This window comes from Malaya genurostris, chromosome 2, assembly GCF_030247185.1.
Source record: "Malaya genurostris strain Urasoe2022 chromosome 2, Malgen_1.1, whole genome shotgun sequence".
NCBI classification, from domain to species: domain Eukaryota; kingdom Metazoa; phylum Arthropoda; class Insecta; order Diptera; family Culicidae; genus Malaya; species Malaya genurostris.
Window position 1 is genome coordinate 4,462,640 of NC_080571.1, and position 15,645 is coordinate 4,478,284.

The 15,645-nt window shown below is 36.1% G+C and overlaps 1 protein-coding gene across 6 annotated transcripts in view; it reads right to left on the minus strand.

The window, feature by feature from the left end:
- Positions 1–15,645, minus strand: part of LOC131428259 (gastrula zinc finger protein XlCGF57.1) — a 53,384-nt gene that overhangs the window by 17,731 nt on the left and 20,008 nt on the right. For 5 of the 6 annotated variants that reach the window (XM_058592059.1, XM_058592058.1, XM_058592054.1 and 2 more), the window contains exons 2-6: positions 1,661–1,736; positions 906–991; positions 809–847; positions 706–744; positions 514–646 (exon numbers count right to left, since the gene is read on the minus strand). In XM_058592059.1, the coding sequence (XP_058448042.1) occupies positions 514–646; positions 706–744; positions 809–847; positions 906–991; positions 1,661–1,736 (373 nt within the window). Of the gene's footprint in view, positions 1–513; positions 647–705; positions 745–808; positions 848–905; positions 1,049–1,253; positions 1,443–1,660; positions 1,737–15,645 lie in introns of those variants that run through there. The other variant, XM_058592057.1, reaches the window with a different exon arrangement.

Below are 15,645 nucleotides of genomic sequence, written 5' to 3' on the forward strand. Positions count from 1 at the left end.
GATTGAATTTCAATTTCCGTTGTACTTTTTCCAACTTGTTGACATAACAATGCTTGACAGTTCTCCTGTATGTATAATTGATCAATGCGAAACTAAAGCATCCCTTTATGTTTCAATTTAAAATCATCTAAACATTTTTCATTGCTTTGAGTTCGGAAATCTCGAAAAGCTTCTCACAAATCAAAAGCATCGTTACAATTCAGCATTCACTGATTATTATCTTATTGTTGAAATCAATTCCAGCTAATTCCAGCGAATTTTGTTTTAATATTTAAATATTAAATAACTGACAATTCGTGTTTGATTCAACCAATGTTTTTTTCCGGAACAATCAACATTTGTTTAAAAATTGCTTCAAAACTACTAAAAGGCTAGGTAAAGGCTACTATATATTGGTTTAAAACAACTTATTTTTTGGTTTGATAGACAAATAATCGTTCTGTTGCTTTAAACAATCGCGATTCTTCTGATTCTGGCTGAAATCAGGTACTGAATTAATTCAATTTCACATACCTTTCTGACAATACTCGCAAATATACTTCTTCTCGGCGGTATGGTTCCGTATGTGATTCAACAGAGATGTCTTCCGGCTGAAAGTTTTATTGCAAATAGGACAACTGCCTTCTTCGCCTTCAAGTACTTCATTCTGAAAACAGATAGGATCTATTTATTTCCAATTATCGAGAGAGATTAGAAAATTCTTACATCCACAGCTTGCAGTGTTGCTTCCAGATCAAACGGGACCTGCGAAAGGTTTGAAAATATTGCAATTAAATATTCCAGCGCCAGTGACGGTACAAATACTTACAATCTGCTGTTTTTTTGAATGCTGCTCCCCACTTATGGTCTGGAAAATAGGAAACTATTACTAAAACTGCTACACAGACAGAAATACTCCTACTCACCGGAGGCCCAAGCATTGCCGAGCTCGTGGGTACCATAGTGGGGCGTGAATGATCGTAGAAATTAGGCATCATCCCTTTCGAAATGCCTTCAGAACATTGATGATTAGATGTTACAATTGACTCAACCTGTGTATTTGATACAACTGAAACAAGAACATTCGAAAGAGAAGAAGAACGAAAACAACAATTTAAAGATTAGTCCGATTCCTAAAAGTAACAGCGTGTTTATTTTTAAATAGCGTGAAAAAAAACTATCTCACGCGTTGTTGTCTGTCAACAAAGGGTATCATGTTCTGAAGAATGCAGAACAGCGTACGCAATGAGAACAGAAAACAAACGAAAAATTACCATTTTGAACAAGTTGAAACCATAGTGAAACACTGATTTTGGGAATTACACTTCACAATAACTAAATATCGGGTACTGAAAACCTTATATACGAGTCGCGATGCAAGAAAAAAAATGTTTTTGTTATGCGTTGGAATGGTATTCTTTGCTATTCATTACGAAAGGAGGCAATCTATAAATTTGACAGAATATCGTGAAAGAAATTATGGTTCTCGTTTCGACCGGTGGTGTCTCTGGATTTCAGTGTGGTTGCCCGAAACCGGCAAAAATTGTAACGTCTTGCATGCAACTCTGCTATGCAATGAAGAGATTGAAAATCACCGATAAAATTCAAACCGCAAGAAAAATTCGACTTGTAACGGTCCTATTTCGTAAACGTCAAGTGCATGTGCGGATACTCACCTTACCTTGTTTCAGCAGAAGCAAGAGTTGAAAATATATAGCGTCAACGTCCATATAAGCGCATTGACCGGTTCCGGATTTCTGTTATGAAAAAAAAACGAAAATATATAATATGTTAGTACGAAATTAACGTAAGTTTAAATTATGCATGTATGAAATTGTCAACAACTTCAACTTGCTTCACTGTCAGCATAACTTGCGTACAACTTGCAGTCCTTGTTATTCTCTCACACATACACATTAGCTACCGTATGCGTTACTCATATGCTCAGTACATAAGACCGTCGGCAGAACACGCGTTTTTGATCTGATACAACATAAACAAGCATCAGGGTGTGTGCGGAAATTCTCTACACATATACCGTCATGGTTAAGCAGGCTGTGGGGTGTTTTATATGTCAAGCACATACGAATGTGTGCTTCATCTAGTCTCTATGAATGGAAGTATATCTTTTACGCGAGACACTTTGCCGCAAAGTGCAGTCCAGTTGCTTTACGCTTTATGTACATGGCATGGGTTAGCGTACATGGCTCCAGCCCTAAATTGCATCCCGGAATAATCTAACATGTAAACTCGCCCCATTTTACGTAAACAAAAGTATCTATGCGCGTATCTATGGCTTCGGTGAACTTTGTATTTTGCTTTCTGTCGCGTTAGAGGCTCTGCTTCTAGCATCAGCTGGGTGGGTTGTCTAAGGAAAGTCGTTTAAAATTACAAGTTGTTTAAAAAAAAGTCTCGCCGCCGCACTAGGCGCGAATGGTTGACGGCGGGTAGAACGTGCTGTTATCGATAAATTGAACAAATTTTAATACATTATTTGAATTTGAAAGTACACTGAGGTATTATATACGCGGATTTCTAAAGTTTACGCGTTTTTTAACGCGGAGTTTTGAAGTTACCCAGTTTGTTTAAGCGGACATCCGAAATTATCCGTTTTTTTACACAAATTTCCGAATGAAGTTTTTTACGCAGAATTCCAAAGTCACCCTTTTTTCTGCGGATTTTAGAAGTAACGCGTTTTTTTACACGAGTTTTACACTTACACAGATTTCCCAAGTTACTCGGTTTTTTACGTAAATTCCTGGTGAAAAGCAATTTTTTTCGCGGATTTACAAAATTACCCGTTTTTCCACGGAATTCCGAAGATAAGCGTTTTTTACGTGGATTTCCGAAAGTACGCGGTTTTTTTTTCTACACGTATTCCCGAAGTTATCCGATTTTTTACGCCGGTGTCCGTGGGTATCCAAAGTTACCTGTTTGTTCCACAGATGTCCGAAGTTACGCGGATTTCCATGTAACGTGTTTTTTTCTACGCGGATTTCTGAAGTAACGCGCTTTTTTACACGGATTCCCGGAGTTACGCGGTTTTCTCACGCGGTTTTTTTCTACACTGATTTCCAAAGTGAACAAAATTTTTACGACGATGTTTTTTTCTACGCGAAAATAATGCGTCGTTGTGTTTAGTTTTCATGAAATTATTTTAATGACCGTCGTTTTAAATGATGTGTAACTACAATTTTGGAACTGCAACACTAATCGAAGATGGAAATTGTATGAAACATAAAATTATTCCGTTCAATCTAAACGTGTGATAATCGATACATGAGTTGTAGAATTGGATTCTTCGTTAAAGTTTTTGGCATTATTTATGAAACGGTATTCAGAGACCAGCATAACACAAAATAGTTCGTATATCCATGAGTTAGTATGACGAATAAATTGATATAGTTTTGAGCCCAACTTTGAAGATTTTTCAGTATCGTCATCTTCTATGACGGTTTTAATTTTAAAAATTTTTAACCCTGTAATTTCAAAATTGGAAGTCGGAACCGGATCAAATTCACCAATTTTGTATGGGACCATAAATTGATTTTATTTTGAATTTTGGTTTATTAAACTCGTTTTGGCCGTCTTTTAGCTTCTCTATTCCCGATACTTTTGGAAACGGAATTCAGAAAACGTTGTAACCAAAGTCAGTCAAATTCGCCTAATGGATTGTTAACCATTTCATTATATTTGAAATTTTTAAAAATCAGTGTGGCCATGTTAGAGAAATCGTAGTGCGTTCCAAACGAAATCGGTTCGTCCCCCAAGTAGCAAAGGTAACTTATTGAACTTTCAAGATGTTTTACAATTGATTTAGAAATTTTATTTATGTTTGATATGTTCAGAAAGACTTTTAAATATTTTAAAATTGGTTGTGCAACTTATCACTGTTAAGTTTCACAATACTACCGAAAAAATCACTGTAGAACAACTTTAAGTACATCTAAAGCAATTGTGCAGTAAATCACCAACTTGTTTATGTTTCACTAAAGTTCTGCAAAAAAATTACATCTTCATGTGAAATGGAAGTAACAATAACAATTGTGCAACTTATCAAAAACTTTCCAAACGGATGTCATAATTGTACCGGGCACAATATACGTCGAAATTGCTTTAAATCTCTTGTGGAAGAAAAATTAGTGAAATGATTGATGCTCTCCGCAAGGGAAAAATGATTAGCCGAATTGATAACATTGCTGTAAAAATATGTTTCTGCTGAGTCCGCATAGTTTTGGCTGCCTCGTGAATTTTTATCTCAGTGTGTGCAGTTTTCTTCAGTTTAAAAAAAAAAACAATGATATAAAATTCAAAACTTGCAAAAAAAATCATGGCATTATTATCATAAAAGTTGCAGGAATACAGCGTTATATACAACAAAAATCAATCAGATAAATTGTATTCGGTTTTCATCTCGCGAAAAAAATAAGCAGACCTGATATCACTTTTTAAAGATATTGAACGAAAAGTTAATGTCATCATAGTTACTCCCATAGTTATATATTACCGCTTGTGCAACTTGTTTTTGCAACTCCAGCACACGGAATTACCAAATTAATACCTACAGTGCGTATCACAAATATCGGGTCCGCTAAGATGAATGACTATACTGTATTGTTGTTTAATTCAACTAGAAGATTGAAACTGATGAAAAACAAAACGTGGAGCATTTCTTTTCGAAATATTAACATGTTAATGTTTCCTGTTATTTAGATAATATATGTCATTACGTTGGGTGAACCATTTTCTATTCAACCCACTGTTACCATCGATATTGGAAAATATTCAAGCAAAATTCATTTCGAAATATTTCAGGTTTAATTACACATTAGTTTGATCAAAATCGTCTGAAAATTTAAAGAATGTTTGAATACACGTATTTTAAACACCATTCCGATGATTCTCATTCAAAATAATAGACTGTTATTTTCACAGTACAGGGTCCGGCACTCGAAGTGTAACCAACTTCAGACCTTCGAGCCTGGCGTCAAGGTAAATGCGACATATTATCGAGAAAGTATTCTGGAGGTTGCTTTGAAGCCGTGGGCAGACAAACATTTCGGTGGCAGACCATGGACGTTTCAGCAGGACTCGGGACCGTCTCACAAAGCTCGAGTGAACCAAGAATGGCTGGAAAATAACGTTCCGAACTTCATCACGTCCACACAATGGCTCTCGAATTCACCAGATGCGAATCCAATGGATTATTCTCTTTGGGCCATTTTGGAGAGCAAAGTCCGAACTAAAAAATACACCAGTCTCGAGGCGAGTGGGCCAAAATACCTGCAAGTCACATTCGGGCAGCTTGCGATTCGTTTTTTGACCGTCTCAAGGCCATAGTCAAGGCAAAAGGTGGTCATATCGAGCAAAAGTGAATTGATTCTGAATTTTGTATTATTTGTACACATTTTGTACTTTGAATTAAGTAAAAGTAATTTTCCAAACTGAATTTATGGCCTTTTTAATTGGTTACACTTCGAGTGCCGGACCCTGTAATTGGTGCACAATCATTAAAAACGCGTTAATTCAAAGGCGCTTGAAAATTTCGGCCGTACGAATACATGTTTCACCATAAAAATGCAGTTCGTTGTCGATTTTTCAATTACAAAAACACAAAAGATCAATTCTACAATATGTAGCATTATCATTTTTCATGTGCAGATTATTTTACAACATCCATGTTTGTGTTGCGAGCAGTTGTATTGAAAATCAAATGTGAAACTTATTTATTAGAAATTATGTTTGTTACACGGAACGACCGAAATTAGCATTTTCGCGAAAAATTTAGTTGATTTGCTGATTTTAGTTAGTTATTTTTTGAGACAACTAAAAAAATCTTACTTTTGCTAATTTAGATTTTTTATTCTCAATCCCTTAATAATAATAAAATATTTGTTGAAATGACTATTTTTTTTAGTTGAATTCACAAATTAAACGTGCTGTCATTTCTTAGCTAAGGCACATTTCATTTCCATTCAACTAATTTTTTAGTTGAATTAAAGAAATAAAATGTTGTTTTCAACCAATATGAATGGTTGAATTGGCTTCTGCAATCTGCAGCTATATGGCGCCCTGTCACCGAAACGGTAACACCGTAATGACTACTAGCCACTAGATGGCACACTACTGCCGAAAAAATTTCAGACGCGGTTGTCTTTTCTATATTGGCAGGTATAAATACGATGTTGTATTTAAGAAAAAGACATAAACGAAACATAAACATCTTTTTGAATTTTTTTCTTCTAAATCACTGTTTTCTTCATTCTCACAGAAAACTTTTAGCACTCGGAAAACAAAAACCGAATACAAGTAGTACACCGGATGGCGCAGCTCGGAAGGTTTGAAGATACAAAAAAACTTCATCACAATTAGAGTGAAACATTCGAAATTCACTTCACTGTTCCGCGTAAAAACATTATTACGCACAATCGCTTCAAGTGCGCACAAATTCTGAATAAATACGATTTTCTAACAGTTTACGACATTTTTACATATCGGTTTAGAAATTTAAATAAGGATATATCGAACACATGCGAAAAACATCAAAACAATTTTCAAGCAGTTTCAATAAGACTCTCCTTTTTAGCTTTTTAATGGATTGTTTTGCTTTGACACTTCTCATGAGTTTTTGGCTAATAAACTTGTTAATAATACCCATTTCAGTATTGTTTTCTTTGTGCTGTCCTTCAGTAATGATGGTGATAGATAAATAGAAACAAATTTTCTGATTTTAATAACAAAATTAATTGTCAATGAGAATTTCGTGTTGGATTGAAATATTGCTGGTTTGTGTCCAGGATATTCACCAACTAAACACATTCTCTAAAAATAAAAGTTTTTTCAGCAAAGTAAATTCTCAATTTTAACTAATTTTATAGTTATTTTGGAAATTTTGTTGTTAAAATCAACTAATTCAAAAACAGTAATACGAATTAGGCGCAGAGCTAATTTCGGTCGTTCCGTGTATGTTTTTGTAAACGTCATTCCATTTCTTGTTTACATTACGTAGTAGATTGCACGAGTTTCACAATTGTTTGTTCACTGATTTTATTACTACATTTGTGATGGGATCGAGGCATGAGTTTTTGTATCAGTTATATGTTGCACAACACAGAAAAATTGCGCTTTTTCCACAACACAACTGTTATCAGAATAGTAATATAAACTAACTTGATAAATTGCACAATCGGTAGAAAAATACAGGACAGCAACTTAACATACTACTTGAGCCATCTACTAGCAAAATTGTTATAATTTTACTACATATATCATCCTGTAGTTCCGGAACCCGAAATTGGATTCAAAGGGAATTCAGAAATCACACACAATTTTGCTTATCTCGACGAACTTCTTCGAATGGTATAAGGGCGTAAGAAGTTGTTTTTTTCCTGCAATTATTGCTGCAAGCAGTATAAATCAATACAAATATTGAACATTGTTATGAATTTGAAAAAAGTGTCATCTTTCTAATAGATATGTCATATTCGAACGATTATGTTGCCAAAAACGAACCGTGCTAAAATTTAAACGTCATGAAAAAGGGTGCTGTGCATAGTCATTTAGGTACCAGAAAATTGCATTAAACAGTATTGAAAAGCGTGTTTCACTTTGCTCTGAAACATCGCTTTATCATCAAGTGCGTTAAACTCCTTCTACTGGAATAAGGTGAAAAGTAGCTTGCACAAAAATATCGATATATCCTTTAAAAATGGACGGATTTTGAGAACCTATGGCTAGTTGGACAGTTGTTACCGTGCGGAATCTAAGTCCAAAAACATATACTAGTTTCAAGGTCAATTGTGACAGATATTTACATAAATTTTTGTATAACTCAAAAAGTAAACATCCTATCTCAAACTATTCAATAGCGTTCAGGGTGACGGGAAGACCTTTCATTTGCGACAACACACAGACACAGACACACACACACACACACACACACACACACACACACACACACACACACACACACACACACACACACACACACACACACACACACACACACACACACACACACACACACACACACACACACACACACACACACACACACACACACACACACACACACACGGACATTTCTATACCTATTTTTTATATTTATACCGTAAAAAAACCGCGTAACTTCGTGGAAATCCGCATAACAATTCGGTGAACTTCGGAATTCCGTGTAAGTTTGGACATCAGCATAGAAAAAAACCGCATAATTCTTATGCGGAAATCTCACTGCAAGGTGGATTAAGCCCGTTTTTTCTGCACGGATTTCCAAAGCTACACAGTTTTTTATACGCTGTTCTACGAACTTACATGGATTTCTCAAGTTAACCCGGTTTTTACGCAGATATCAGAGATTAACCGTTATTTTACTCAAATTCCCGAATAAAAGCAGTTTCTTACGCGGATTTTTAAAGTTACCCGTTTTTTCCACGGAATTCCGAAGATATGCGTTTTTTATGTGGATTTACGAAGTTACGCGGTTCATTTTTTCTACACCTCTTTCTGAAGTTATCCGATTTTTTACGCCGGTGCCCAAAATTATCCGTTTTTTACGCAAATTCTAGAATAAAAGCAGTTTTTTCCACGGATGTCCGAAGTTACGCGGATTTCCATGTAACGTGTTTTTTCTACGCGGATTTCCAAAGTAACGCGCTTTTTTACACGGATTCCCAAAGTTACGTGGTTTTTGTCGTGAATACGACTTACTTTACTATGGGACGCCTTTTCAAAGTGTACCCTCTGAGAGAGTGATAAGTTTTTTATCGTGAATATCTCTTGTTGTATCTAACGAATCAACAAAATTTTTACTACATGCCATCGGAAATATGATAACAATTTTATGATAAAATTTTCAAATCTCAAATAATTCAAAATTAAACTTTTCTGAAATGTTTGGTAAAAACGAGTATCAAAGAAGATAATTCATGACGCGCGTTTGCCTTTCTCGTATTTTTAAAGCTCATAGCTCAGTGATCTGTGAAAGGATTTAAATAATCTAACTACCAATAGAATCGAAATTTTTCAACTTAAACGTGTACAGCAACAGCATTGAACTATTTCAATAGAACACTATTGAAAACCCTGTCTCATTTGACCCATGTCAACACCAGCCAATCAGAACGCGTTTCTAAAGCGTCCAAAGTAAGTTACATGAACATTGTTTTGTTCAATAATAGTAGCTAAGGGCTTATGCTGAAAGATAGTACTCCGTTTCCGTTTCCGAGCCACTGTTTCGCTCGTTAAATGAGATCCGAGTATGCACACGACTTCGTAGACAACTCAATTTATTTTTAAGAGTACAATATTGAAGTAATGCTTTCGAATCAAGTTGAATATAGCAAATCCATCAACATATCACCGAAATACAATTATTAGTATTCGATATACTCGAGTGTGTAGTAGAAAGAAAATTGCATCCATACACCGTCCACACTGCAAATGCGGCTACCCAGCGAGCGATTGGATGTAACTTTCAGTTTAGTCCACTCGCTAATCAAACTACTCACCTCGCTCACAGCCAGACATTGACTGAGAAAATAAATGTGACGAATCATGTATTTAAAGGTTATTTTTCGTGCGATAGTTCGTATTGTTCATAACGGTCGAGCGGATGGCACAATTATGGCAAGCTGTGATTGGGCAATCCGTTCGAAAACATTTCAGGAGAGCTACAAAGCAAAAAATTATGAAATTTACAGGTGACGCAAATCCACATATGACACAATTCATAAGAACGTAATCCGTGAAAAGACTGAATTTTACAAGAATGATATAAATATACGTCAAACATACCCCGCTTTTCAAGCAAACGTGTAAATTTACATGGTTAAGCGTGTAATTTTACATCTTTATTTGTTCCATATATGTCGGTCTCAGAAGACGTAAATTTACACGATTTTTTCTAGGTGTGTAATTCTTCTAGAAGAATGAGTTCTCTATTACGGAATGATAGTTTTCTTTTCTTTTCAACAGAATTGAAAGTAATCGAATTCTTTGAGTGAGTAGCTGCATATTTTGGAACGGTCACAGATTTCAGGAATATTGCAAAAGCTGCATGCATTCGCGGTTTTTAAAAAAGTTCACAAAGCATGCAAAATTTCAGAAGAACGAAAGAACGGTTCAACAGAACTAGTTCTTTGGTAGAAGTATCAAGTTCTGAGCCGTTCATTTAAAAGAAACGGTTTTTTTCCATCACTAGCATTCAGATTCGCTTACAATTCATTGTTTCTTTTTTGTATGCAGTTTTAACCGGCCAGAAGGCTCTTTTATAAATTTAACGCAATAATCGCGAACATGCGAAGCGTGGTTAGTCGAAATCGTCTCTACTGACGGCCGCGGTGAAAGCGAGTTGCACACTTCAACCATTGGAATCGTTTCCCGTTGAGATCATCTGTCAGCGCTGACAGCATACCAAATGTAATAAAACATTTAAGCTGTCCGAATTAACCCAGCTTACGGTCTAGCCCCCGTCTTCTCTACTAATCATCATCTTATTGGTTTCTTAAGTTGTGAACATTTTGCGAATTATTTCAACGTTTGGTTATAATCTGACAGTTATTCAATTTGTTGTCAAAAATAACCGCGCCCCAAAGCATGGTTGTTTTTGACAGTTCGATAGCTATTTTCCGTCACAGAAAGAAATCTTGCAAAAAATACTAGTTTCAAATCTTTTGTAAAAATTGCTTCTGCACAACTTCTTGTCATTTTATTTTCAGAGAAAATCCAAGTAACTTTTCGTTGGTCGTCAAAAGGTGATATAACTAAATGCTCATAAGTTCCTATCTCATGCCTCCCCGTGTGTCTTTGAAGACATTTGGTTAATAGAATGGCTTCGACTGGGTACTATAGCCTTCTGCGTTAGTAGCAGAATGAGAGTGTGCGATTTTGTATATATGTAATAATTCCTTTGATATGTGCAAATTATTTTAAATCGCTCAAATAGATCAACTATTTCGGTTTGACGTCCTATTGCTGATGTGTACACTTTAATGTGGATTTAAATTGACGTTAATTTATCCAGCACTTTTGTAAACTTGTTTTCATTCCTTGCATTATCCAAAAATTAACATTTTAATCAAATATGTCTTATGAGTAAGAGTACATGATTTGGTATAGATAATTTTTCTATTCTTATTATTAGTGTATTATTATCGTCAATAGGAAAAATATTCAGGTGTGTGCAATATATTATGTCCAGAGAGTGTAATTGACTGATTCCGAAAACTGATTTATTTCGGAGAAATATAGGAAAAAATTCTAGGCTGATTCTGTCCGAAAAATAGTAGCTACTATCAATCTCCCAGTGGACCCCAGCCCCTGGTAATTATTTATACAAAACTGAAGACCATATAAGGAGTGTATCGATAAGTAGTTATCAACATCAACAAACAGTTATTACTCTGAAATGGCTTAATTTTTTGCAGTGTGTTTTGCGGTGACATGTTCGTTTGCATGTCAATAACAGCCGCGCAATCGATTGGTTTCGGTACGGTTTATCGTTTCAATCATGAGTTGAATTGATCCGGAAACGCGAAAGAAAATTCTGCACACTTGGTGCTCAGAAAGTGGTGTCACGTACAACGACATTGCAAAACGGGTGAAAGTGCACCACACCAGTGTCAAAAATATTATAAAGAAGTTCGGTAAGACCCTCTCCATGAAAGATTTGCCCCGATCCGGTGGAAAAACGGGTCCCAGCCAGCCCGGCCGGAACTTAAAAGTGGTTGAGTACATCAGGAAAAACCCATCGGTGTCGACGCGGGATTTCGCCAAGCAGTTCAACACCAGCATCGGGATGATTCAACGGATCCCTGAAAACGTACAAGAAACAGAAAGTGCCGAAAAAGTCCCTAGTACAGCAAGTTCAGGCCAAAACAAGAGCGCGAAAACTGGAAGGAAGGTACAGTGTCCCAAAACATGCAGGAGTTCAAAAAAAACTGGACAACTGCCACCAGGAAAGTCACAAAAGTAACTGTGCAAAATTTAATGAAGAATGTCAAGTCCAAAGTGCGAGCGTTTCACAGAAACTAGGATTTTCTTCAATATAATCAGTGAAATGCATAAAAATGTAACTTTTCTACAATATATCGAAAACTGATGTCAAAATATGTTTTTTTTCGCTTTTTTATTCAATAATCAATGTTGCTAACTACTTCTCTATACACTCCTTACTTAATACGCGTCAATTGCTTGCCATTTGCAAGGGATCGAAAGTTTTTCTGTAATGTTTGTATCCATCTGATGCAAACATTTCATTAAGGCAGGGCTGGTCGGTGGAACGATGTCCTCGGAACACGATTTGGCTGTATACGGAATCGGAATTCGATTAAGTTAATACCTCCCTGAGCCCTGAACTAAACTTATTTTCGAAACAAATAAAAATATCTTTTTTCTGTAAACCGTTGTCAAACGTTGGGGCTAGGGTTAGGTGAAACACACACAGACACAAATACACACAAAAATTTAAATAATAGTTTTAGGTAAATATAACTATTCAATAAAAATTACCATAGAAATGTCAATTTTTAACCAAAAGCTAAAATCATTCGCGAAATGGTTCACAGACTTAGTATTGGCATTGTCGAACAGAATGTAGATTTTACTAAAACCATAAACGAAGATATAAATTCGATAAAATCTCAAAAACAACTTTTGATTGACTCAATTTGGGGAAAAAAGGGTTGCCATTTTGGTTGATATTATTGAAAATAAAACAAATACAGGGTCTGTTCAAAAAGTACCCGGAATTCTCATTTTTCTAAAAAAATATTTATTTATTCGTCTACATCTATATGGTCCCCTTTAAAGTAATCCCCCCCCCCCCCCCCCAGATATAATACACTTATGCCAGCGTTTTTTCCAGTCTTCGAAACACCCCTGATAGTCACTTTTTGTAATGCTCTGTAGCACTGTGGAAAAAATCACACGGAGTGATATCTGGTGAATAAGGAGGTTGGGGCATGATTAAAGTCTTTTTTTAGCCAAAAAATCACGAATAAGCAACGATGAATTTTGCTGCCACTCGTTTCATGCCCAAAACATTTGAAAAAATATGATGGCATGAGCCAACTGATATGCCAACTTCATCAGCAACTTCTCTAATAGTGATTCGGCGATCATCCATAATCATTTTTTCCACAGCTGAAAATTTCACCATACATTAGGGACATATGTACCAACACAATAAAAAAAATTTTGACCACCGGACTCTCCAGATGCGCAATTAAAAAATTCCGGGAACTTTTTGAACAGACCTCGTACTTCAATCATTGGCTTAATTCGATGTACAAATTTTATACTTAAACTTTAGTGAGGGTCTTTTTTGAGTATACTAATCAATAATGAAGAACAGTTTTGAACCCAATTAAGAAGAAATTTTCCCTCTTTTGTATCGTGGCCTACTGTAATTTCGGAAGTAGAAGTTGGATCATAAAAAATCATGAATTTGGAATGGAAACTTTCATTTGAACTTATGTTTGTAAAAATCGCTCAAATTATCTCTGAGAAAATCAAGTGACATCCGTTCAGATGTTTTTGACTACTATTTCCGGTACTTCTGAAACCGGGAACTGGGAACCGGTATAGCCAAAATCGTTTCTTGTGGCCAGCAGCTAACATAACCTACAAATTGGAACAGTTTTCAGCCAAATTTAGAAGAATTGCTCCCTCCTATGCGTCGTAGCTCTGTCAAGCATGAAATTTTAAATACCCATCTTCTGATATGATTTTGAATCAAAAAACTATTTATGACCTGGAGCCTGGATTCTTCAGAGTAAATCACAGTGAACCCAATCCGACATTACATTTATTAGATTAATTGAAATTAAAAAAGTACCCTCGACATCTTAGAGCTTAAGCAAAGCAGAGCAAAACAAAGTGACATTATATTCCTTACGTGAAATTTGACCTTGCTGTCAGTGTTGGTGATTGCCGATAATTTGACAGAAGCTGCTTGATATTCATCTATATTGTATACGAGGTCTGTTCAAAAAGTTCCCGGAATTTTTTAATTGCGCGCGTCTGGAGAGTCCGGTGGTCAAAATTTTTTTTTATTGTGTTGGTACATATGTCCCTAATGTATGGTGAAATTTTCAGCTGTATTCATTGTTTACATTCTGTCTTGTAGCGGCTGGTGTAGACGTGTTTTTTTGAGCTCGGCGATTTTTGTTAGTTTAAACAATGGAAGAATTGAAGAGTCAAAGAATTTGTATTAAATTTTGCGTGAAAAATGAAATAAAGTGTAACCAAGTGTGCGAAATGTTACAGAGAGCCTACGGTGAGTCTGCTATGAAAAAGCAAGTGTTTACGAGTGGTATAAGCGTTTCCAAGATGGCCGCGAAGACGTTGAAGACGACGAACGCTCCGGTCGACCCAGCACGTCAATAATCGATGAAAATGTGGGAAAAGTGGAAAAAATGATTATGGATGATCGCCGAATCACTATTAGGGAAGTTGCTGATGAAGTTGGCATATCAGTTGGCTCATGTCATCATATTTTTTCAAATGTTTTGGGCATGAAACGAGAGGCAGCAAAATTCGTTCCAAAACTGCTGAATTTTGATCAAAACAACAAACGCTTTTTTGGCTAAAAACAAGACTTTTATCATACCCCAACCTCCTTATTCACCAGATATCGCTCCGTGTGATTTTTTCCTGTTCCCAAAGTTGAAGAGAACCATGAAAGGACAGCGTTTTTCATCGATTGAAGAGATAAAGGCAGAATCGCTGAGAGTGCTACAGAGCAATACAAAAAGTGACTATCAGGGGTGTTTCGAAGACTGGAAAAAACGCTAGCATAAGTGTATTATATCTAGGAGGGATTACTTTGAAGGGGACCATATAGATGTAGACGAATAAATAAATATTTTTTTAGAAAAATGAGAATTCCGGGTACTTTTTGAACAGACCTCGTACAACATGTTCAATCCGGTAGAAGATGCTACAAGAACTCGTGTCTCTCAATGAAGGAACCGCGAGAGAATTTTTCTACATTTCTTCGCTCCACTTCATACTCTGAGTATTTCACGGTCCTTAAAAAAATTACAATCTGATAATGATAGTGATGCTGTGTGAAAGTGTGAGAGAATCGCAAGTTGACAATTATCGCAGAAAATCGATTGATGATTCTCATACTAGGTTGCAATATTTCAAAACCCTTGTGTGAAGTATTCACATACATTTTCATAGTCGCAACTTATACAAAGGTTATATGCACATAGTTAGAATAAGCGGCAATAGTAAAATGATTCTATCGCAATTATCCACTGCCCGTACAGAATTGGATCACGAAATGATAATAAGCAATAGTAAAATGATTCTATCGCAATTATCCACTGCCCGTACAGAATTGGATCACGAAATGATAATAAGCGACCCCCGAGAGCGAGAGAATCCCCACAGCAGCGAGCTAACCTTTGATTCTCAGACAGGTCATCGAGAGAAATTCGCTCTCGCACTGGTGTGTACTCTATGTTAAATGAACCATGCCGGAGTTTTGTTGCTGCGATGATATCCGTCTCTCTTTGATGGCACTGATTGAATCGTGTGAAGATCTGCTAGTGAGCGTTCTTTGATACGATAAAAGCCATCCTTGCTTCCTGTTTCAACAGACTTCCCAGCTAGTACTACGATCCTACTGACACTAAGAATCCGTCCAGCGTCATATGC